At 39.3% G+C, this 25,088-nt stretch overlaps 1 protein-coding gene across 1 annotated transcript in view; it reads right to left on the reverse strand.

Moving 5' to 3' along the window:
* TRAPPC3L (trafficking protein particle complex subunit 3L) overlaps positions 1-25,088 on the reverse strand; it is a 244,578-nt gene that overhangs the window by 171,674 nt on the left and 47,816 nt on the right. The window contains exon 2 of the mRNA XM_053712190.1: positions 4,818-4,865. Within this exon, the coding sequence (XP_053568165.1) occupies positions 4,818-4,865 (48 nt within the window). The remainder of the gene's footprint in view (positions 1-4,817; positions 4,866-25,088) is intronic.

A 25,088-nucleotide genomic window follows, 5' to 3' on the forward strand; every position in this document is an offset into this window, starting at 1 on the left:
GGATCTGAAAAGGCACAACTATCCTCCACCGGGATAGTGGTACGCTTAGCTAAAGTAGAAACTGCTCCCTCCACCTTAGGGACCGTCTGCCATAAGTCTTGTGTGGTGGCGTCTATAGGAAACATTTTCCTAAATATGGGAGGAGGGGAAAAGGGCACACCAGGTCTATCCCACTCCTTGCTAATAATCTCTGTAAGCCTTTTAGGTATAGGAAACACGTCAGTACACACCGGTACCGCATAGTATCTATCCAACCTACATAATTTTTCTGGAATTGCAACCGTGTTACAATCATTCAGAGCCGCTAATACCTCCCCTAGCAATATGCGGAGGTTCTCAAGCTTAAATTTAAAATTAGAAATCTCTGAATCCAGTCTGCCTGGATCAGATCCATCACCCACAGAATGAAGCTCTCCGTCTTCACGTTCTGCAAACTGTGACGCAGTATCTGACATGGCTCTCACCTCATCCACGCGCTCTGTCCTTAACCCAGAGCTATCGCGCTTGCCTCTTAATTCTGGCAATTTAGATAATACTTCTGTCATAACAGTAATACTTCTGTCATAACAGTAGCCATGTCTTGCAAAGTGATTTGTAAGGGCCTCCCTGATGTACTTGGCGCCACAAAATCACGCACCTCCTGAGCGGGAGGCGAAGGTACTGACACGTGAGGAGAGTTAGTCGGCATAACTTCCCCCTCGTTGTCTGGTGATAATTTCTTTACATGTAAAGATTGACTTTTATTTAAAGTAGCATCAATGCAATTAGTACATAAATTTCTATTGGGCTCCACATTGGCCTTTAAACATAGTGAACAAAGAGATTCATCTGTGTCAGACATGTTTAAACAGACTAGCAATGAGACTAGCAAGCTTGGAAATACTTTTCTAAATAAATTTACAAGCAATATAAAAAACGCTACTGTGCCTTTAAGAAGCACAAAAAGCTGTCACAGTTGAAATAACAATGAACCAAAATAGTTATAGCAACCAATTTTTCACAGTAAATGTATTAAGTTAGCAAAGGATTGCACCCACCAGCAAATGGATGATTAACCCCTTAATACCCAAAAACGGATTAACAATTTAATAATTAACGTTTTTCTCACAGTCAAAACACACTGTCACAGGTCTGCTGTGACTGATTACCTCCCTCAAAATGAATTTTGAAGACCCCTGAGCTCTCTAGAGACGATCTGGATCATGGAGGATGAAGTAGACAGATTGTGACTGAATTTTTACTGCGCAAAAAAAGCGCTAAAATAGGCCCCTCCCACTCATATTACAACAGTGGGGAAGCTCAGAAAACTGTTTCTATGCAGAAAACAAAGATGGCCATGTGGTAAAAATCATGCCCCAATAAATTTTATCACCAAGTACCTCACAAAAAACGATTAACATGCCAGTAAACGTTTTAAACATACATTAGAAAAGTTATGAATTGTTATTAATAAGCCTGCTACCAGTCGCTTTTACTGCAGTTAAGGCTCATACATTATTTCAATATTAACAGTATTTTCAGAGTCAATTCCATTCCTTAGAAAAATACATTCAGTGTACACACACTCATCAGCCTAATACCAGTCGCTATCACTGCATTTAAGGCTGAACTTACTTTACATTGGTATCAGCAGTATTTTCTCAGTCAATTCCATTCCTCAGAAAAATAATTACTGCACATACCTCATTTGCAGGGGGGCCCTGCATGCTATTCCCCTTCTCTGAAGTTACCTCACTCCTCAGATGAGAACAGCCAGTGGATCTTAGTTACGTCTGCTAAGATCATAGAAAACGCAGGCAGATTCTTCTTCTAATGCTGCCTTAGAATAAACAGCACACTCCGGTGCCATTTAAAATAACAAACTTTTGATTGTAGAAATAAACTAAGTTAAAAAACACCACAGATCTCTCACAGCGACCTATCTAGTTAGGCTGCAAGAGAATGACTGAATATGACATGTGAGGGGAGGAGCTATGTAGCAGCTCTGCTGGGTGATCCTCTTGCAGCTTCCTGTTAGGAAGAGATATATTCCATAAGTAATGGATGACCCGTGGACTGACTACACTTAACAAGAGAAAATATTTAAAGATGCTACTATTTTTTTATTTTATAATAAGAACTATACACTATATTTTGGAGGCAATTGGGGGGACATTTTTTATTAACCAGAGGTCTAAACTCTAGATAACTGTGGTTAGCGCAAAGTGCTATCGTGAACTCGCTGGAGCATTAACCAGAAACTTGTAATGGCTGGTTATTTAACCTGCGCCCGTTAACAAGCAACTTTGCCACGTTAAAATAGCGCTCCACTCGTAATCTAGCCCAAAGTTTTTCAAAGGGATTGTGATCAACCCCAATATCATTAATATTTAAGCTCCACTTGTAATCTCATACACTATGTTTATAACAGACAAAAGTCTCCAGAATTCCTTAAGAATTCCTTCATTAACAAAATTGACTCCATCAGACATGAAATCAGCTCTCAACACAATTCCATTCTCTCCCCCCCTCAAATACTCCCACTCACCCACAACCCTCATAACCTGAAACTTAGTTCATTCTCTCCTGTTACTGAGGACGAAGTTTCAGCACTTATACTACGCTCTCACCTCACTACCTGTCCCCTTGACCCTATCCCCTCACAGCTGCTCCCCTCTCTCTCTGCTACCCTTACCCCTATACTAACACACACTTTCAACCTCTCCCTCAGCACTGGTACATTTCCCTCATCAATGAAACATGCGCTGGTCACACCTATCCTCAAAAAACCTTCCCTTGATCCTACCTCCCCATCCAACTACCGCCCAATTTCCCTCCTCCCTCTTGCTTCTAAGCTTCTCGAAAAACTAGTATATGCACGCCTATCCCATTTCCTTACGTTAAACTCCCTTCTTGACCCGCTGCAATCTGGATTTCGTCCCTATCACTCCACAGAGACAGCTATTGTTAAGGTCACCAACGACCTACTTACAGCTAAATCAAAAGGCCACTTCTCTCTGCTTATCCTCCTTGATCTGTCCGCAGCCTTTGACACTGTCGACCACCCTCTTCTGCTCCAAACCCTCCAATCCTTCGGCATCTGTGACACAGCCCTTTTGTGGCTCTCTTCCTATCTGTCAAACCGTACCTTCAGTGTAGCCTTCTCTGGGGCCTCCTCCGCCCCGTCACCACTTTCTGTCGGAGTACCGCAAGGCTCTGTCCTCGGTCCCCTTCTCTTCTCAATCTATACATCATCACTAGGCTCCCTAATTAAGTCCCACGGTTTCCAATATCATTTGTATACCGATGACACCCAAATCTACTTCTCTGCACCAGAACTATCTCCTTCCTTGCTAACCCGTGTCACTAACTGTCTTTCTCACATCTCTTCCTGGATGTCCTCTCACTACCTCAAGCTAAATCTCTCCAAAACTGAGCTCCTCATTTTCCCCCCTTCTTCCAAAATCTCCACCCCCAATATCTCTATAACTGTCGACAACTCCATCATTACCCCTACCCCGCACGCCCGATGTCTCGGGGTCACATTCGACTCAGATCTTTCCTTCACTCCTCACATTCAGTCATTGGCTAAAGCCTGCCGCTTCCACCTTAAAAACATCTCTAAAATTAGACACTTCCTTACACAAGACACAACTAAGATTTTAATCCACTCTCTCATTCTTTCCCGCCTTGATTACTGCAACTCTGTCCTCTCTGGTCTCCCCACCTGCCGCCTAGCTCCTTTACAATCCATAATGAATGCCTCTGCCAGACTCATCTTACTTACACGTTGCTCTTCATCTGCTGCGTCTCTCTGCCAATCCCTTCACTGGCTTCCTCTTGCCTCTAGGATCAAACACAAAACTCTCACTCTGACATACAAAGCCCTCAACTGCACTGCTCCCCCCTACATCTCAGACCTTGTCTCCAGATACTCTCCCTCCCGTCCCCTTCGCTCTGCTCATGACCTCCTACTCTCCTCCTCTCTTGTCACCTCATCACACTCCCGTTTACAGGACTTCTCCAGACTGGCTCCCATCTTATGGAACTCTCTGCCTCGCTCCACAAGACTCTCTTCTAGTTTTAAAAGCTTCAAGTGCTCCCTAAAGACTCTACTGTTCAGGGACGCATACAACCTACGCTAACCTTTCCTAATACCAGTTCCTCTCCTCCACTGCAATCCCCTGAACCCTCTTAGCATGTAAGCCTAATAGACCAGCTGTTTGTAGATCACCTTCTTAAGAGCTGACTACAACATTGCAACTATTGGCAGGGCCCTCTACCCTATAATTGTTTTGTTGTACTCCCCCTTTGTTTATAGCGCTGCGGAATCTGTTGGCGCTCTACAAATAACCGATAATAATAAAATAATAATAATTAAGATCAAGTCTATGATGAATTTACTTTAATAAAGAAGGTAGAAAATGAGTTTATACATCTTTAAAGTAAAGTGAAATGTTATCACCAAGGAACCATGGATGACCTTTTCTATGTAATATACAGTAACACTTGTCGTTAGCTGAGATGCTAGATATACTGCAATATCATGTAAAATATGTCAAACAACACACAAACAGCTGTATAGTAAAGGGTACATTCATTTTCAGATTACAGCAGATTGTTTGCCAATTACAGTAGGTTTTAATGAAACAGCATAAAACTTCCTAATACTCTTTATGGGGCAATGAATTTGTGATGTACGAAATACATATTATTTAAGTATAATAAAGCTAATAAAACTGGAATTTTATGAAAATACACAAACAGGTAAAAGGAATATGAGCAACATGGCTTGAATAGGATCATGTTTTATATGTTGGCCCAAAAGCAGTACTTACAATGTTATGAGCTGACGCGGAGGTTGAGATAGCTGGTAATTGCCAATCCTGCACAATAAAGGAAAATAAACACATGAAAAGGATGAGGATAAATACAATATGTAATACAAATTTCATTTGTGCATTTTACTGAGAGATTTTTAAGTACTTTTATTAAAATATTCAATACAAAATATTTGAGTTAACAAAAATAATAATCAATGTAAAATTGCAATACCACACTATATAAAACATATTGCTAATTGCCCTTTTATCAACAGCTTGTATGTTATAGCACTAACAAATAACCTTGAGTAAGAAAACCTTGTATTAATCAACTGACTTGTATTGACCCAAACAAGACAATGACATTGGCTTTTAAACTTCTGCAATAGCTATTTAGCTCTGTAGTTTAGAGCAGAACTGAATTAATGCCGATTCCAAAACCCTCTCACTGTGGGCTACATTACGATTGGATCACTATCGCTCCTACATTATCTTCACTAGAAGTAAGCTTTTTGGGTGCACCAGGTACCGTGCGTATTACAAGTTTGAAGTATAAGGTTTTTGCACAAGTGCTAACTCGACGCACACAAAAAGCTGAACTTTCAATGTCACAACCTTGTTAACATCTTCCCCCTTGTGAACAAACTCGATTGCGTTTTCTCAAGTGCGCTAACCCGACATGAAATGTTAATATTTTGCATTCCAATGTTCTTCACATAGCAGAATATGTTCTATTTATTCTTAAATACATAATTTATATAATATATATGTTGATATATATAGATATATTTAGGAATATCTATTTAGGAATTTATAGAACAGTTTCTAAAATGTGCAGAACATCGGAATCTAAAATATTTACAGTACTTATACAGTTAAACACTTTTTTAAATATGAATATTGCATAAATATGATTCTTCATGTTTTCATCTAGTTGACTGCAAAGGGCTCCAATGCACTATATATATATGCCTATATATGTATACATATGTATTTATGTGTCTGTAAATACATATAAACACATATACATGCATAAATACATATGAACACACATATACATGCACAAATATATATACATTGATATACATATTTAGACATGTATATGTATGTATCTCTTTGTTAAAGCCCTTTGCAGCCTTTTTTTTCTCTATAACACCTGAGACCTCATATCTTTGAGCCCTTATAACTTTTTATGCAATTAATTCTTAAAAAACAAAATTATCAGATAGTGTTATGAGTGCAAACGTACTTTAAATATCTAATCTTGATGTGTTTTGTGCAACTTTTTTAACTTGCGTAACAGTTAAAGGGCCATGAAACCCACATTTTTTCTTTCATGATTTAGAAAGAGAATGTAATTTTAAACATCTTTCTAATTTACTTATATTATCTCATTTGTTTTATTCTCTTGATATTCTTTGCTTAAAAGCATATCTAGATATGCTCAGTAGCTGCTGATTGGTTGCTGCACATATAAGCCTTGTGTAATTGGCTCACCATGTGCATTGCTTTTTCTTCAACTAAGGATATCTAAAAAATGAAGCAAAATAAATAATAGAAGTAAATTGTAATGTTGTTTAAATTTCTATTCTCTATCTGAATCATTAAAGAAAGATTTTGGGTTTAGTGGCCCTTTAACTAGCGTTCTGTAGTTGCGTTATCCCAACGCACGTTAAATTCAATTGTGCTCAAGCTAATTAATTTACGTTCCACTTGTAATATACACGCTACCTCTGACATGCGCAAACAGCAGCCACACATAATCTAGCCCTTTATATTGTATATAATTCACACATTCACATACTCAAAATATCTACTCATGTAGTAAAGTACATAGTTTTTTAAATTGCTTGTATAAAATGTTGATAGCAACAATTGTTTAGTATAGAAAGCATTATGGGCTAGATATCCAGTAGAGCGATGAGGGGTATATTGTGAAGGTTTGCGCTCATCGGGCTTACCACTTGTATTACGAGTTGAAAGTAAACACGATCGCCTGAACACAATCACGATTTACACTAGAATCATTACTGTGACTTCAGAGCTCTAAACTGTTTTGCGAAACATAAGTGTCACAAAACACATCAAAAAATCATTACAATGTATAGTTAAACTCATAACAACACTAATAAAAATTATTAAAAAAAATATTGCACAGAAAAGTTATAAAGAATCAAAGATATGAGATCTCGGGTGTTAGAAAAAAAGTCAGACAAAGGGCTTTAAAGGGATAGTCAAGTCCAAAAAAAACTTTAATGATTTAAATAGGGCATGTAATTTTAAACAACTTCCCAATTTACTTTTAGCACCAGTTTTGCTTTGTTCTCTTAGTATTCTTAGGGGAAAGCTAAACTAAGGAGGTTCATATGCTAATTTCTTAGACCTTGAAGACTGCCTCTAACCTTAAGGCATTATGACCACTAGAGGTCATTAGTGCACGTGTTTCACAAAGATAACATTGAGCTCATGCACGTGAAGTGACCAAGGATTGAGCACTGATTGGCTAAAATGCAAGTCTGTCAAACTAACTGAAATAAGGGGGCAGTCAGCAGAAGCTTAGATACAAGATAATTACAGAGGTAAAACGTGTATTATTATAACTGTGTTGGTTTTGTAAAACTGGGGAATGGGAAATAATTGGATTATCTTTATTTATAAACAACAAAAATTCTGGTGTTGAGTGTCCCTTTAACATTGAGATAGAGACATATACATGTCTAAAGATGGATATGTGTGTGTATATATATATATATATATATATATATATATATATATATGTCTATATATGTGTACATGTGTATTTATATGTGTATATATGTATTTACAGACACACATAGACACATAAATACATATGTACACACATATAGACATATTTATAAGTGCATTGGAGCTCTTTGCCATTAAGTAGATGAAAACATCTAAAAGTATATTTATGCAATATTCATAAAGATTTGAACTATGTATTTACTGTCTGTAAATATTTCGCATTCCAATGTTCTGCACATAGCAGAATATGTTCTAAGTATTTATAAATATATATTCTTATATATAGACTCCTTGAGAAAGGGCGGAGTCCCGAAACATGCGTCTGAGTTATGTTGTCATCACATGTGGACGAATACTAACTCATGCTGAGGATAGCACGCTACTACAAACAAGCGGAAGTGTACCCGATCGTAACTTTTGACTATTGACAGTGAGGAGCTGTCATGTCACTGAAGGAACGTCAAATCGCAAGTATTAACCTGTATACACGAAATGATATCACAGGGCGGTATAGAGTGACAATGATAGTGAGGAAATGATGTTACCAAGACGGAAAAACAACCACAAGTATTAACCTGTGTTTTGACGAAACTGTGCAAGGGCAGTGTGGAATGGTATTGTGCTTTCAAGTGTGACCTATATGACAACTGTTTGATATTACAAGTGTGTGAAAAATAAAAAGAGTGTTAACCGCTTTGAGTGCTATTCCTACAGAGTTTTTCCATGAGGAAATTGTTGAATCTCAGTGTGTTGTGGCATGAACTATCTGTAGAAAAAGTGTGTTCCCACAGAAGTTTCCATAGAAATATGAGAAGTGGATTTTTATAATAAGAACACCGTTCAAGTTCAAAGAGAACAATCAAATTTATGACAACTGATTTGGAGTCGTTATCTCTTTTAAAGAGGACATTCTAATCTGTGATCATTCGTGTGCCTTTTTTTTGCACAGAGACATTTCCCTTAATATTTTTTTGTGATGACTTGGTTTTCCTTTGTAACGCCTTGGATATTTTTTTAGCTTATGCTTGTGGATGTGTATGTGGTTGGATGGTCTGAGTGAATAAGTGGGGCCCCTCAATATTATACGTGACGCTAATAGGTTTCTGGTGTGAATGGAGTAAGTAGAGCGCTGGAAACAGTGATTCCAAACACCTCACAGTGAAAAAGTCCTTCAGACTTATATTCGTGTTCTAAGAAACCAAGGGGGGGGGGGCGTGAGGGCGCTAATAAAAGCTTAAGAAATCTAGTTATAAATATTAAACACTACGTGTGTGTATATAGAAAAATTGTCTTAGTTGATTATTTAATGTTTCTTATTTATCAGAGTGTTGTTTTCTATCGATATTGTGTTGTACTTTATGCTGTATAACCTTTAGGATACAGTATGAACGATTTCAATAATTTGTCAAAATGTGAATTAAATGCACCGTGATATAGATCTGATATACCCAAATTTCCTTGGTTAACGCTACTAAAAAATGCTTACTGCTAATTTTTTATAAATTTAGTTTTATATTCCATATATGTACACTACAATTTTCTAAAATGACAATGTTATCAGATTATCTAAATGCAAATATTGGTATATATTTCACACAGATATATTCAGAGAACACTTGGAATGAGAATATGTCTTAATAAAAGTTATTTATTGTAACAATAAAAATTCAGATTTGATAATATAGCATAAAGGGACGTCTCCCCATAAGAAGAGTATAGAAAATAAAAGCTAGAGCTTGATGACAATTAAAATTTGATCCCTAATAATTTCCTGCAACTTTGTATAACAAGGGAGTCTTTGCAGTAAAAATTTCAAATCGCCGTGTTTTGTTGACAGAAATATTTCTTATTACGGGAATAAAGGCCTAGATTTAGAGTTTGGCGGTAGCCGTGAAAACCAGCGTTAGAGGCTCCTAACGCTGGTTTTAGGCTCCCGCCGGTATTTGGAGTCACTCAAAATAGGGTCTAACGCTCACTTTTCAGCCTCGACTTTTCCATACCGCAGATCCCCTTACGTCAATTGCGTATCCTATCTTTTCAATGGGATCTTCCTAACTCCGGTATTTAGAGTCGTTTCTGAAGTGAGCGTTAGAGCTCTAACGACAAAACTCCAGCCGCAGAAAAAAAAGCAGGAGTTAAGAGCTTTCTGGGCTAACGCCGGTTCATAAAGCTCTTAACTACTGTACCCTAAAGTACACTAACACCCATAAACTACCTATGTACCCCTAAACTGAGGTCCCCCCACATCGCCGCAACTCGATTAAATTTTTTTAACCCCTAATCTGCCGACCGCCACCTACGTTATACTTATGTACCCCTAATCTGCTGCCCCTAACACCGCCGACCCCTGTATTATATTTATTAACCCCTAACCTGCCCCCCACAACGTCGCCGCCAGCTACTTACAATAATTAACCCCTAATCTGCCGACCGCAAAGCGCCGCCACCTACGTTATCCTTATGTACCCCTAATCTGCTGCCCCTAACACCGCCGACCCCTATATTATATTTATTAACCCCTAATCTGCCCCCCTCAACGTCGCAGACACCTGCCTACACTTATTAACCCCTAATCTGCCGAGCGGACCTGAGCGCTACTATAATAAAGTTATTAACCCCTAATCCGCCTCACTAACCCTATCATAAATAGTATTAACCCCTAATCTGCCCTCCCTAACATCGCCGACACCTAACTTCAATTATTAACCCCTAATCTGACGACCGGAGCTCACCGCTACTATAATAAATGGATTAACCCCTAAAGCTAAGTCTAACCCTAACACTAACACCCCCCTAAGTTAAATATAATTTAAATCTAACGAAATTAATTAACTCTTATTAAATAAATTATTCCTATTTAAAGCTAAATACTTACCTGTAAAATACATCCTAATATAGCTACAATATAAATTATAATTACATTGTAGCTATTTTAGGATTAATATTTATTTTACAGGCAACTTTGTAATTATTTTAACCAGGTACAATAGCTATTAAATAGTTAAGAACTATTTAATAGTTACCTAGTTAAAATAATAACAAAATTACCTGTAAAATAAATCCTAACCTAAGTTATAATTAAACCTAACACTACCCTATCAATAAATTAATTAAATAAAATACCTACAATTACCTACAATAAAACCTAACACTACACTATCAATAAATAAATTAAATACAATTCCTACAAATAACTACAATTATATAAACTAACTAAAGTACAAAAAATAAAAAAGAACTAAGTTACAAAAAATAAAAAAATATTTACAAACATAAGAAAAATATTACAACAATTTTAAACTAATTACACCTACTCTAAGCCCCCTAATAAAATAACAAAGACCCCCAAAATAAAAAAATGCCCTACCCTATTCTAAATTAATAGAGTTAAAAGCTCTTTTACCTTACCAGCCCTGAACAGGGCCCTTTGCGGGGCATGCCCCAAGAAAATCAGCTCTTTTGCCTGTAAAAAAAAACATACAATACCCCCCCCCCAACATTACAACCCACCACCCACATTCCCCTAATCTAACCCAAACCCCCCTTAAATAAACCTAACACTAAGCCCCTGAAGATCTTCCTACCTTGTCTTCACCTCAACAGGTATCACCGATCCGTCCTGGCATCCGGTGCTGAAGAGGTCCAGAAGAGGCTCCAAAGTCTTCCTCCTATCCGGCAAGAAGAGGACATCCGGACCGGCAAACATCTTCATCCAAGCGGCATCTTCGATCTTCTTCCATCCGGTGCGGGTCCATGTTGAAGCAGCCGACGCGGATCCATCCTCTTCTTTCTGCATCTCCCGACGAATGACGGTTCCTTTAAGGGACGTCATCCAAGATGGCGTCCCTCGAATTCCGATTGGCTGATAGGATTCCATCAGCCAATCGGAATTAAGGTAGGAATATTCTGATTGGCTGATGGAATCAGCCAATCAGAATCAAGTTCAATCCGATTGGCTGATCCAATCAGCCAATCAGATTGAGCTTGCATTCTATTGGATTGGATCAGCCAATCGGATTGAACTTGATTCTGATTGGCTGATTCCATCAGCCAATCAGAATATTCCTACCTTAATTCCGATTGGCTGATAGAATCCTATCAGCCAATCGGAATTCGAGGGACGCCATCTTGGATGACGTCCCTTAAAGGAACCGTCATTCGTCGGGAGACGCAGAAAGAAGAGGATGGATCCGCGTCGGCTGCTTCAACATGGACCCGCTCCGCACCGGATGGAAGAAGATCGAAGATGCCGCTTGGATGAAGATGTTTGCCGGTCCGGATGTCCTCTTCTTGCCGGATAGGAGGAAGACTTTGGAGCCTCTTCTGGACCTCTTCAGCACCGGATGCCAGGACGGATCGGTGATACCTGTTGAGGTGAAGACAAGGTAGGGAGATCTTCAGGGGCTTAGTATTAGGTTTATTTAAGGGGGGTTTGGGTTAGATTAGGGGTATGTGGGTGGTGGGTTGTAATGTTGGGGGGGGTATTGTATGTTTTTTTTTACAGGCAAAAGAGCTGATTTTCTTGGGGCATGCCCCGCAAAGGGCCCTGTTCAGGGCTGGTAAGGTAAAAGAGCTTTTAACTCTATTAATTTAGAATAGGGTAGGGCATTTTTTTATTTTGGGGGTCTTTGTTATTTTATTAGGGGGCTTAGAGTAGGTGTAATTAGTTTAAAATTGTTGTAATATTTTTCTTATGTTTGTAAATATTTTTTTATTTTTTGTAACTTAGTTCTTTTTTATTTTTTGTACTTTAGTTAGTTTATGTAATTGTAGTTATTTGTAGGAATTGTATTTAATTTATTTATTGATAGTGTAGTGTTAGGTTTTATTGTAGGTAATTGTAGGTATTTTATTTAATTAATTTATTGATAGGGTAGTGTTAGGTTTAATTATAACTTAGGTTAGGATTTATTTTACAGGTAATTTTGTTATTATTTTAACTAGGTAACTATTAAATAGTTCTTAACTATTTAATAGCTATTGTACCTGGTTAAAATAATTACAAAGTTGCCTGTAAAATAAATATTAATCCTAAAATAGCTACAATGTAATTATAATTTATATTGTAGCTATATTAGGATGTATTTTACAGGTAAGTATTTAGCTTTAAATAGGAATAATTTATTTAATAAGAGTTAATTAATTTCGTTAGATTTAAATTATATTTAACTTAGGGGGGTGTTAGTGTTAGGGTTAGACTTAGCTTTAGGGGTTAATCCATTTATTATAGTAGCGGTGAGCTCCGGTCGTCAGAATAGGGGTTAATAATTGAAGTTAGGTGTCGGCGATGTTAGGGAGGGCAGATTAGGGGTTAATACTATTTATGATAGGGTTAGTGAGGCGGATTAGGGGTTAATAACTTTATTATAGTAGCGCTCAGGTCCGCTCGGCAGATTAGGGGTTAATAAGTGTAGGCAGGTGTCGGCGACGTTGAGGGGGGCAGATTAGGGGTTAATAAACATAATATAGGGGTCGGCGGTGTTAGGGGCAGCAGATTATGGGTACATAAGGATAACGTAGGTGGCGGCGCTTTTCGGTCGGCAGATTAGGGGTTAATTATTGTAAGTAGCTGGCGGCGACGTTGTGGGGGGCAGGTTAGGGGTTAATAAATATAATACAGGGGTCGGCGGTGTTAGGGGCAGCAGATTAGGGGTACATAGGGATAATGTAAGTTGCGGCGGTTTACGGAGCGGAAGATTAGGGGTTAATAATATAATGCAGGGGTCAGCGATAGCGGGGGCGGCAGATTAGGGGTTAATAAGTGTAAGGGTAGGGGTGTTTAGACTCGGGGTACATGTTAGAGTGTTAGGTGCAGACGTAGGAAGTGTTTCCCCATAGGAAACAATGGGGCTGCGTTAGGAGCTGAACGCTGCTTTTTTGCAGGTGTTAGGTTTTTTTTCAGCTCAAACAGCCCCATTGTTTCCTATGGGAGAATCGTGCACGAGCACGTTTTTGAGGCTGGCCGCGTCCGTAAGCAACTCTGGTATCGAGAGTTGCATTTGCGGTAAAAATGCTCTACGCTCATTTTTTGGAGCCTAACGCAGCATTTTTTTGGACTCTCAATACCAGAGTTAATTTTATGGTGCGGCCAGAAAAAAGCCCGCATAGCGTGAACAACCCATCTACCGCCAAACTCCAAATCTAGGCCAAAGTCTTTACAAAGTCAATGTAAATTGTGTGGTATTCAATCCCAAACTTGGCAGTTCAAAGCAAGGACAAATAGGTATTGTGATACTTTGATGTATGAGTTACCTTCTCCCTTTATGACAGGTTCAGTCACTGCTTCTTTCCTCGATGCGACTGCAAACTCAGACCCGCCGCGTGTAGTCGGCGTCTGACGTCACTGCCTGGTTTTTTGATCTTCTCATCCGTTACAAAGTAACAATCCGGCTCTTTGATTATTCAGAACCTCTGTATTTCAGCAAAATCCTGCACTTAGTGTTTATACACGCAGGAAAAGGATATCCAAATGATGTGATGTAGTTGTTGTTAGTAGTGGAAATAACCCGGGTTACACTGTCATAACAGTTTTCCAATTACTTGAAATAAAGACTTTTGAAGAGTCACTTAATACCACTGAGGGTCACAGGAGGCCACTAAGGGTCACAAGAGTCGACGCGTTTTGCTCTATACAGAGCTTTATCAAGATACTTGTGAGTCCTAAGTGTAGATATTTATAGCTGATGCCAGACTTTGATTGGTTGGTTTTTCAGTTGATTAAAGGTGGATTTTTTTTTTTCTTTCTCACACTGTGTTAAGGAGGAATCCTTTGGAAAACTCATACTTGTATCACAATAGATAGTTCATCTCTCTTGTTATTACTATGGTACCTAGTGTATCCTTTTCTTATAAAAGAATAAAAAAAACTTTAAAAAGTAGATATAGGATAAATATTTATTACAGGATCTTAAAATAAGAATAAACTTATATTTAAATCGATATTCCCTTTAATTCTAAAACTTAAATAACTTATTGCACATTCCATTTGTAAAAATTGCTAAACTTAACAGTTAGATAATAAATTGATAAATTAATAATGTGATATCTATAGTGGGAATGGGATAATAGGTATATTGAGTATTTTATATGATGTAATGGGTTAATATGATGTCTACTAGTTGGTGAGGTGGATTAAAGCAAGGTAGAGGAATGATTTATGTTTTTATTCAAATAGGAAGGGGGAAAGGTCTAGTTCTGAATTCAGGCCTCTAGGATATAGTGTGTCGTATTTGTATATCAGTTCTGCTTCCTTAATCAATAATTTCTTTTCAATATTCCCTCCTCTCCAATGTTTATGTAATTTTTTTATGCCCCAGTATAATAGGTCTTTATTGTTCCCTTTGTGGACTGTTTTAAAATGTCTGTAAAGATGTGTATCATCGATCCCATTCTTTATATTGTTTAAGTACACTTAAACAATATAAAGAATGGGAGCTATAAATATCTACACTTAGGACTCACAAGTATCTTGATAAAGCTCTGTATAGAGCGAAACGCGTCGACTCTTGTGACCCTTAGTGGCCTCCTGTGACCCTCAGTGGTATTAAGTGACTCTTCAAAAGTCTTTATTTCAAGTAATTGGAAAACTGTTATGACAGTATAACACACAGAGAAAGTCCAGCACTCGCTCAAAAGCTCTCAGCTAAGATTAAAAGCAAAACTGGTAGAGTTAGTTACCGTATCTGGCCAAATGGGACAAGCCCAGGTACCATGTCTTCAGCAAAGCTGGATTGGCAGTCCCCCGCCCGCCTCTCCTCTGTACTTACGTCACCAATGATGAATTCGGCTTCCTCCAATCATGGCTTCGCCCCCAGAGTGTCCATCTCATGAGTCCACTAGCCGGTTTCGTCATTGCTGTTTAAGTATAGCATGAGAAGTGGGCAGGGGATCGCCGATCCGGCTTTGTTGAATAAAAAGGTATTTGTAAAAATACACTGCAATGTAAACTTTCATGAATGAAAGTGCCCCTGTTTTTAATAGTATTTTTAAAAACCGGGCACTAATTTCATGAACGTTTAAGATAAATTCTCTCAAACCAGTGTTGCAAATTTCATTGTTTCTTCTTTTATTTTGGGAACTTCTGTATTTCTTATTCTATTATTTTTGCATTATTTTTATATTATTTCCATTTCTTGATTAATATTTCTTTAATTTCCTTTTCCATATTTTAATATATTTTCCTTGTTTTTTCCTTTTGACGCTTGTTTTCTGCCACATACTTTCCTTTACCAGTGTAATTGTTTGTCCTTGGACTGCCCCTACCTAGAGACCCCCATCTTGGTCTTCCACTTCACCTTCCCATTATTGCACATGCTTGACCAAGGACATTTTAGGTATGTTTTTTCCCTTACAAAGTCTTCAAGCCTTTGGACTCTCCTCCTGACAGCCCACTTGGCGTCTTCTTTCTCTCCTGCCTACATCCCTACATATTGTTTTCTGGTTGACACATTATTGTTCATAGTTTCTCTACATTTTGTACATTTTCATCCTTTTACTCCCTCCAGTGGTTAAATACAGGCACTACATTAGGTTTGATTCAAATATTTTAAGAGAAATATTTAGGCCTAGATTTAGAGTTCGGCGGTAGCCGTCAAAACCAGCGTTAGAGGCTCCTAACGCTGGTTTTGGGCGCCCGCTGGTATTTGGAGTCAGTGATTAAAGGGTCTAACGCTCACTTTTCAGCCGCGACTTTTCCATACCGCAGATCCCCCTACGCCATTTGCGTAGCCTATCTTTTCAATGGGATCTTTCTAACGCCGGTATTTAGAGTCGTTTCTGCAGTGAGCGTTAGAGCTCTAACGACAAGATTCCAGCCGCCTGAAAATAGCAGGAGTTAAGAGCTTTCTGGCTAACGCCGGTTCATAAAGCTCTTAACTACTGTACCCTAAAGTACACTAACACCCATAAACTACCTATGTACCCCTAAACCGAGGTCCCCCCACACCGCCGCAACTCGATTAAAATTTTTAACCCCTAATCTGCCGACCGCCACCTACGTTATATTTATGTACCCCTAATCTGCTGCCCCTAACCCCGCCGACCCCTGTATTATATTTATTCACCCCTAACCTGCCCCCCACAACGTCGCCGCCAGCTACTTACAATAATAAACCCCTAATCTTCCGACCGCAAATCGCCGCCACCTACGTTATCCCTATGTACCCCTAATCTGCTGCCCCTAACACCGCCGACCCCTATATTATATTTATTAACCCCTAATCTGCCCCCCACAACGTCGCCGACACCTGCCTACACTTATTAACCCCTAATCTGCCGAGCGGACCTGAGCGCTACTATAATAAAGTTATTAACCCCTAATCCGCCTCACTAACCCTATCATAAATAGTATTAACCCCTAATCTGCCCTCCCTAACATCGCCGACACCTACCTTCAATTATTAACCCCTAAACTTCCGATCGGAGCTCACCGCTATTCTAATAAATGGATTAACCCCTAAAGCTAAGTCTAACCCTAACACTAACACCCCCCTAAGTTAAATATAATTTACATCTAACGAAATAAATTAACTCTTATTAAATAACTTATTCCTATTTAAAGCTAAATACTTACCTGTAAAATAAATCCTAATATAGCTACAATATAAATTATAATTATATTATAGCTATTTTAGGATTAATATTTATTTTACAGGCAACTTTGTAATTATTTTAACCAGGTACAATAGCTATTAAATAGTTAAGAACTATTTAATAGTTACCTAGTTAAAATAATAACAAATTTACCTGTAAAATAAATCCTAACCTAAGTTATAATTAAACCTAACACTACCCTATCAATAAAATAATTAAATAAACTACCTACAATTACCTACAATTAACCTAACACTACACTATCAATAAATAAATTAAACACAATTGCTACAAATAAATACAATTAAATAAACTAGCTAAAGTACAAAAAATAAAAAAGAACTAAGTTACAGAAAATAAAAAAATATTTACAAACATAAGAAAAATATTACAACAATTTTAAACTAATTACACCTACTCTAAGCCCCCTAATAAAATAACAAAGCCCCCCAAAATAAAAAATTCCCTACCCTATTCTAAATTAAAAAATTTACAAGCTCTTTTACCTTACCAGCCCTGAACAGGGCCCTTTGCGGGGCATGCCCCAAGAATTTCAGCTCTTTTGCCTGTAAAAGAATAAATACAATACCCCCCCCCCCAACATTACAACCCACCACCCACATACCCCTAATCTAACCCAAACCCCCCTTAAATAAACCTAACACTAAGCCCCTGAAGATCTTCCTACCTTGTCTTCACCATCCAGGTATCACCGATCCGTCCTGGCTCCAAGATCTTCATCCAACCCAAGCGGGGGTTGGCGATCCATAATCCGGTGCTCCAAAGTCTTCCTCCTATCCGGCAAGAAGAGGACATCCGGACCGGCAAACATCTTCTCCAAGCGGCATCTTCGATCTTCTTCCATCCGGTGCGGAGCGGGTCCATCTTGAAGCAGGCGACGCGGATCCATCCTCTTCTTCCGATGTCTCCCGACTAATGACGGTTCCTTTAAGGGACGTCATCCAAGATGGCGTCCCTCGAATTCCGATTGGCTGATAGGATTCTATCAGCCAATCGGAATTAAGGTAGGAATTTTCTGATTGGCTGATGGAATCAGCCAATCAGAATCAAGTTCAATCCGATTGGCTGATCCAATCAGCCAATCAGATTGAGCTCGCATTCTATTGGCTGTTCCGATCAGCCAATAGAATGCGAGCTCAATCTGATTGGCTGATGGGATCGGCCAATCGGATTGAACTTGATTCTGATTGGCTGATTCCATCAGCCAATCAGAAAATTCCTACCTTAATTCCGATTGGCTGATAGAATCCTATCAGCCAATCGGAATTCGAGGGACGCCATCTTGGATGACGTCCCTTAAAGGAACCGTCATTAGTCGGGAGACATCGGAAGAAGAGGATGGATCCGCGTCGCCTGCTTCAAGATGGACCCGCTCCGCACCGGATGGAAGAAGATCGAAGATGCCGCTTGGAGAAGATGTTTGCCGGTCCGGATGTCCTCTTCTTGCCGGATAGGAGGAAGACTTTGGAGCACCGGATTATGGATCGCCAACCCCCGCTTGGGTTGGATGAAGATCTTGGAGCCAGGACGGATCGGTGATACCTGGATGGTGAAGACAAGGTAGGAAGATCTTCAGGGGCTTAGTGTTAGGTTTATTTAAGGGGGGTTTGGGTTAGATTAGGGGTATGTGGGTGGTGGGTTGTAATGTTGGGGGGGGGGGGGTATTGTATTTATTCTTTTACAGGCAAAAGAGCTGAAATTCTTGGGGCATGCCCCGCAAAGGGCCCTGTTCAGGGCTGGTAAGGTAAAAGAGCTTGTAAATTTTTTAATTTAGAATAGGGTAGGGAATTTTTTATTTTGGGGGGCTTTGTTATTTTATTAGGGGGCTTAGAGTAGGTGTAATTAGTTTAAAATTGTTGTAATATTTTTCTTATGTTTGTAAATATTTTTTTATTTTCTGTAACTTAGTTCTTTTTTATTTTTTGTACTTTAGCTAGTTTATTTAATTGTATTTATTTGTAGCAATTGTGTTTAATTTATTTATTGATAGTGTAGTGTTAGGTTAATTGTAGGTAATTGTAGGTAGTTTATTTAATTATTTTATTGATAGGGTAGTGTTAGGTTTAATTATAACTTAGGTTAGGATTTATTTTACAGGTAAATTTGTTATTATTTTAACTAGGTAACTATTAAATAGTTCTTAACTATTTAATAGCTATTGTACCTGGTTAAAATAATTACAAAGTTGCCTGTAAAATAAATATTAATCCTAAAATAGCTATAATATAATTATAATTTATATTGTAGATATATTAGGGTTTATTTTACAGGTAAGTATTTAGCTTTAAATAGGAATAAGTTATTTAATAAGAGTTAATTTATTTCGTTAGATAAAAATTATATTTAACTTAGGGGGGTGTTAGTGTTAGGGTTAGACTTAGCTTTAGGGGTTAATCCATTTATTAGAATAGCGGTGAGCTCCGATCGGAAGTTTAGGGGTTAATAATTGAAGGTAGGTGTCGGCGATGTTAGGGAGGGCAGATTAGGGGTTAATACTATTTATGATAGGGTTAGTGAGGCGGATTAGGGGTTAATAACTTTATTATAGTAGCGCTCAGGTCCGCTCGGCAGATTAGGGGTTAATAAGTGTAGGTAGGTGTCGGCGACGTTGTGGGGGGCAGATTAGGGGTTAATAAATATAACATAGGGGTCGGCGATGTTAGGGCAGCAGATTAGGGGTACATAGGGATAACGTAGGTGGCGGCGTTTTACGGAGCGGCAGATTAGGGGTTAAAAGTGTAATGCAGGGGTCAGCGATAGCGTGGGCGGCAGATTAGGGGTTAATAAGTGTAAGGCTAGGGGTGTTTAGACTCGGGGTACATGTTAGGGTGTTAGGTGCAGACGTAGGAAGTGTTTCCCCATAGGAAACAATGGGGCTGCGTTAGGAGCTGAACGCTGCTTTTTTGCAGGTGTTAGGTTTTTTTTCAGCTCAAACAGCCCCATTGTTTCCTATGGGAGAATCGTGCACGAGCACGTTTTTGATGCCGGCCGCGTCCGTAAGCAGCTCTGGTATCGAGAGTTGCATTTGCGGTAAAAATGCTCTACGCTCCTTTTTTGGAGCCTAACGCAGCATTTGTTTGAACTCTCGATACCAGAGTTAAATTTATGGTGCGGCCAGAAAAAAACCCGCGGAGCGTTAACAGCCCTTTTACCGCCGAACTCTAAATCTAGGCCTTAGTGTGTATATAATATATATATATATATATATATATATCCCCTACAAAAAGCAGGCACTCACTGGACTTTATTAAAAAATATAATTTTATTAGCTCATATTAAAAGACAAACGTTTCGGCACTGCTATGTGCCTTTGTCAATGTCACAAAAATCGGCAAAGAGTGCAACTAAGCACCCGAAATCAAGTAACATACATTTAAAAAAACTTACCCCTTAAATACATCAAGCACCCCTTAGCCATGCCGCCATCCATTAGCACGCTCATTCAAACTGCCAGCTCTGATGTCACGCTGACACGCTAGACGTGCCTAGCGTGATGACGCATAGCACGACATTGTCATGGCAACGTCAGAAACAATGCACCGGCATGTCAACCATGTGTCAGGGATATCCGGAGCAAACATGCGCATGCTCAGAGACCAGTGTCTCATAGGGCGCAACAGTTGCTAATGGCAACAATAGTGAATAACAACATTGCCGCTAAATAATCACTCCGAATGTTACTAACACATGGAAGGATGGGGGCTACTTAAATATCACTGCAACAAAAGCTCAATCACTGTTAATGATGTAAAGTACACCTATATAAAGCCATCAACCCAAGCCAATTAGAAACACTGATAATCTGTAATACACCATAGCTACATAGTGAAACACACAAAATATGCAATATATGCAGGACATCTATATCGGCAGGGTTTAAACAGTGATGGCTCAGTGCTGCAGACTATAATATGAAGAAATGCACAATAACATATGTTGTTAAGAAAAAATAAACAATATCATACATTACAACTTAGTTATGCCTCAAGCCCTTAGGAGTATGGTAAATCAACATCATGAAAGCGGACACCCTAAGATCTTCAGTGTTATATAGGCAAAAGATCACAAGATCATTAATAGAAGGGGCTGAAATCCAGTGTAGTATTTAAGCCACATGGAGCCATTGTCTCCAGCCTGTATATCCACCGGCTTTCACATTGGAGTAGCTTCTTAGCTCTATCACCACCCCTCCAGCTAGGTGGTATGTGATCAATTAACATGGATCTGATACTGGACACTGGATGTTTAAAGTGTACACAGTGGCATGCCACTGGCTGATCAGATTCACCACTCTTCAAAGCCTCACAGATGGCGTAGCGATGATTGGCCATCCTGTCGCGGAAGGCGGTGGTCGTTTTACCTATATATACATTGGAGCATGGACATATGAGCATATAGATCACAAAGGTGCTGGTGCAACTGAGGCAGTAATTGATCTTATACCACTGGTTCCTGTGAGGATGTTGAAAAGAATCTCCTTTGAGCATGCTGTTGCATGTAGTGCAGCTTCCACAAGGGAAGCAGCCCTTCTTTGACAACTTCAGTCTCCTTTTTATAGTGGTCAACTGGGTCAGATTTCACAAGGATATCCCTCAAATTTCTGGCTCTATGATAAACCAATCTAGGAGCAGTCATCCTTCGAAAAGGTAACATGGGGTCAGTCCCAACTACAGGCCAAATGCGACGTACAGCATTAGTAAGACGTTCACAGCCAGGTGTGAACGTAGTGATCAAGTTAAGCTGTTCAGCCGTATCCCTTGTTGGAATCCTAGTATCAAGTGTAGTATCAGAGTTCAACAATTTCTCCTGAATTCCACATATCTCATCTTTAGGATAGCCCCTTTAAATTAGCTTTTCACCTATTTCACTCAGTTGGATCATTTTCAAGGGTGTCTCGCTGTTGTTTCTCAGCGCCCTAGTAAGTTGGGAGGTGAGTATACCCTTTTTCTGGTGTTTAGGGTGAAAGCTACTGGCGTGTAGTTGTGGTCTGTGGGTTTAGTGTACAAAGTTGTACCAAATCGCCAACCGCCAGAATCCTTGACCTTGAACACACTCAAATCCAAAAAGTTTACCTTTTCAAAACTGAACTCAAGCTTGAACCCAATAGGACTAGCCAAGAGGTTCAAATGTGACACCCACTCACGCAATAACAACTCACCACCTCTCCAAATTAGGAAAACATCATCGATGTAGCGGGTGTAGTAAATCACTTGTGGGTTCTCAAAAGGTTTCATTAGCTCCTGCTCGTACCAAGCCATATACATATTTGCGTAGGTGAGTGCCACATTTGACCCCATGGCTGTGCCAGCCACCTGCAAATAGTAACAATCCTCAAACTTTAAATAGTTCTTTTCAAGACAAATGGACAACAGCTCACAAATAAATTCGATAGGTGGACCATTATAATAGACATTATTAGTCACCATGGACCTGACAGCCTCCACTCCACCAACATGGGGAATAACAATGTAAAGGCTGTCCACGTCCATGGTGACCAAAATGTCATCTTGTCGCAAATCAATGCAATCACCAAGTATCCTCAGCAGACTGGGCGAATCCTGAAGGTAAGCCTAGTATTTTTGACAACATCCTGTAAATGGGAATCAATGTAGATGGCCAGGTAAGTAAGAACCGAACCCCGGGCAGATACAATAGGTCTGCCCGGGGGGTTCACTAATGTTTTATGAACCTTCGGCAGGAGATATAATACAGGAACTATGGGATATTCAGTTATCAAAAATGATAATTCCTTCTCACTGATAAAACCTGCCTCTAGGCTACATTGTAGAAAAGTATCAATCGCTTTTTTGTAGATATGTGTGGGTTTACCCCTTAGTTTAGTGTATGTATTTGAGTCGGCCAATTGCCTCAAAGCTTCTTGACGGTAATCAGCATAATCAAGCACAACAATAGATCCGCCCTTATCCGCAGGGCGGATAATGACAGATCTATCGCTACTGAGATCAGCAAGTGCTTTTCTCTCTGCTACACTGAGATTAGGGTAAGACTTCGTCTGTGAAGCATCACAAATATCCTGAGTGAGTAATCTGGTGTAACTCCTAATAGAGGGGTTTGTGTTAGGTGGCTCAAAAGATGACTTTTTCTTAAAAGGTTTAGATGTATAAACCTGTTCTCTGAAATGATCGCTCAATTTTAGCTGTCGCTGGAATCTGTGAATATCCACTAGTCGCTCAAATGTATCCACAGTAGGGGTTGGGATAAATGATAGACCATGATTAAGCAAGGATATTTCAGCTTCACTCAATGGTCTGCTACTGAGGTTAAACACTATATCTACCTCTTTTTCAATTGTTTTTGGCTTTGATTTGTGCCCTCCCCTACAGGTCTTGCCTCTTTTTGACCTTTTTTGACCATATGCTGAATCAGGGGTTTCATAGTGGACCTTGTTGTCACGCCTAAAAAAGGTTGTGACTGTTGAGAAGTATTGGCAGACACTTCAACCTCATTAGTTGTTTCAGTGCCTGTAGAATCTCCCCCACTGCTTTCAACTATACTAAGAGTATTTTTGGATCTTAGATTTCTGTGACGCGTAAAGGGAACCTCTTCCTTGCCATATAGCCACCTATACACCCGTCTCTCTCTATAGACGTTCTCTACACTATTTAATTTTTTTATTTACTACACCCGCTACATCGATGATGTTTTCCTCATTTGGAGAGGTGGTGAGTTGTTATTGCGTGAGTGAGTGTCACATTTGAACCTCTTGGCTAGTCCTATTGGGTTCAAGCTTGAGTTCAGTTTTGAAAAGGTAAACTTTTTGGATTTGAGTGTGTTCAAGGTCAATGATTCTGGCAGTTGGCGATTTGGAACAACTTTGTACACTAAACCCACATACCGCAACTCACTACTACACGCGAGTAGCTTTCACCCTAAACACCAGAAAAAGGGTATACTCACCTCCCAACTTACTAGAGCGCTGAGAAACAACAGCGAGAAACCCTTGAAAATGATCCAACTGAATGAAATGGGCAAAAAGCTAATTAGAAGGGGCTATTCTAAAGATGAGATACGTGGAATTCAGGAGAAATTGTTGAACTCTGATACTACACTTGATACTAGGATTCCAACAAGGGATACGGCTGAACAGCTTAACTTGATCACTACGTTCACACCTGGCTGTGAACGTCTTACTAATGCTGTACGTCGCCATTGACCTGTAGTTGGGACTGTCCCCATGTTACCTTTTCGAAGGATGACTGCTCCTAGATTGGTTTATCGTAGAGCCAGAAATTTGAGGGATATCCTCGTGAAATCTGACCCAGTTGACCACTATAAAAAGGAGACTTGGTTGAAGTTGTCAAAAAAGGGCTGCTTCCCTTGTAGAAGCTGCACTACATGCAACAGCATGCTCAAAGGAGATTCTTTTCAACATCCTCACAGGAACCAGCGGTATAAGATCAATTACTGCCTCAGTTGCACCAGCACCTTTGTGATCTATATGCTCATATGTCCATGCTCCAATGTATATATAGGTAAAACGACCACCTCCTTCCGCGACAGGATGGCCAATCATCGCTACGCCATCCATGAGGCTTTGAAGAGTGGTGAATCTGATCAGCCAGTGGCATGCCACTGTGTACACTTTAAACATCCAGTGTCCAGTATCAGATCCATGTTAATTGATCACATACCACCTAGCTCGAGGGGTGGTGACAGAGCTAAGAAGCTACTCCAATGTGAAAGCCGGTGGATATACATGCTGGAGACAATGGCTCCACGTGGCTTAAATACTACACTGGATTTCAGCCCCTTCTATTAATGATCTCGTGATCTTTTGCCTATATAACACTGAGGATCTTAGGGTGTCCGCTTTTATGATGTTGATTTACCATACTCCTAAGGGCTTGAGGCATAACTAAGTTGTAATGTATGATATTGTTTATTTTT

This window comes from Bombina bombina, chromosome 4 (genome assembly GCF_027579735.1).
Source record: "Bombina bombina isolate aBomBom1 chromosome 4, aBomBom1.pri, whole genome shotgun sequence".
Lineage (NCBI taxonomy): Eukaryota > Metazoa > Chordata > Amphibia > Anura > Bombinatoridae > Bombina > Bombina bombina.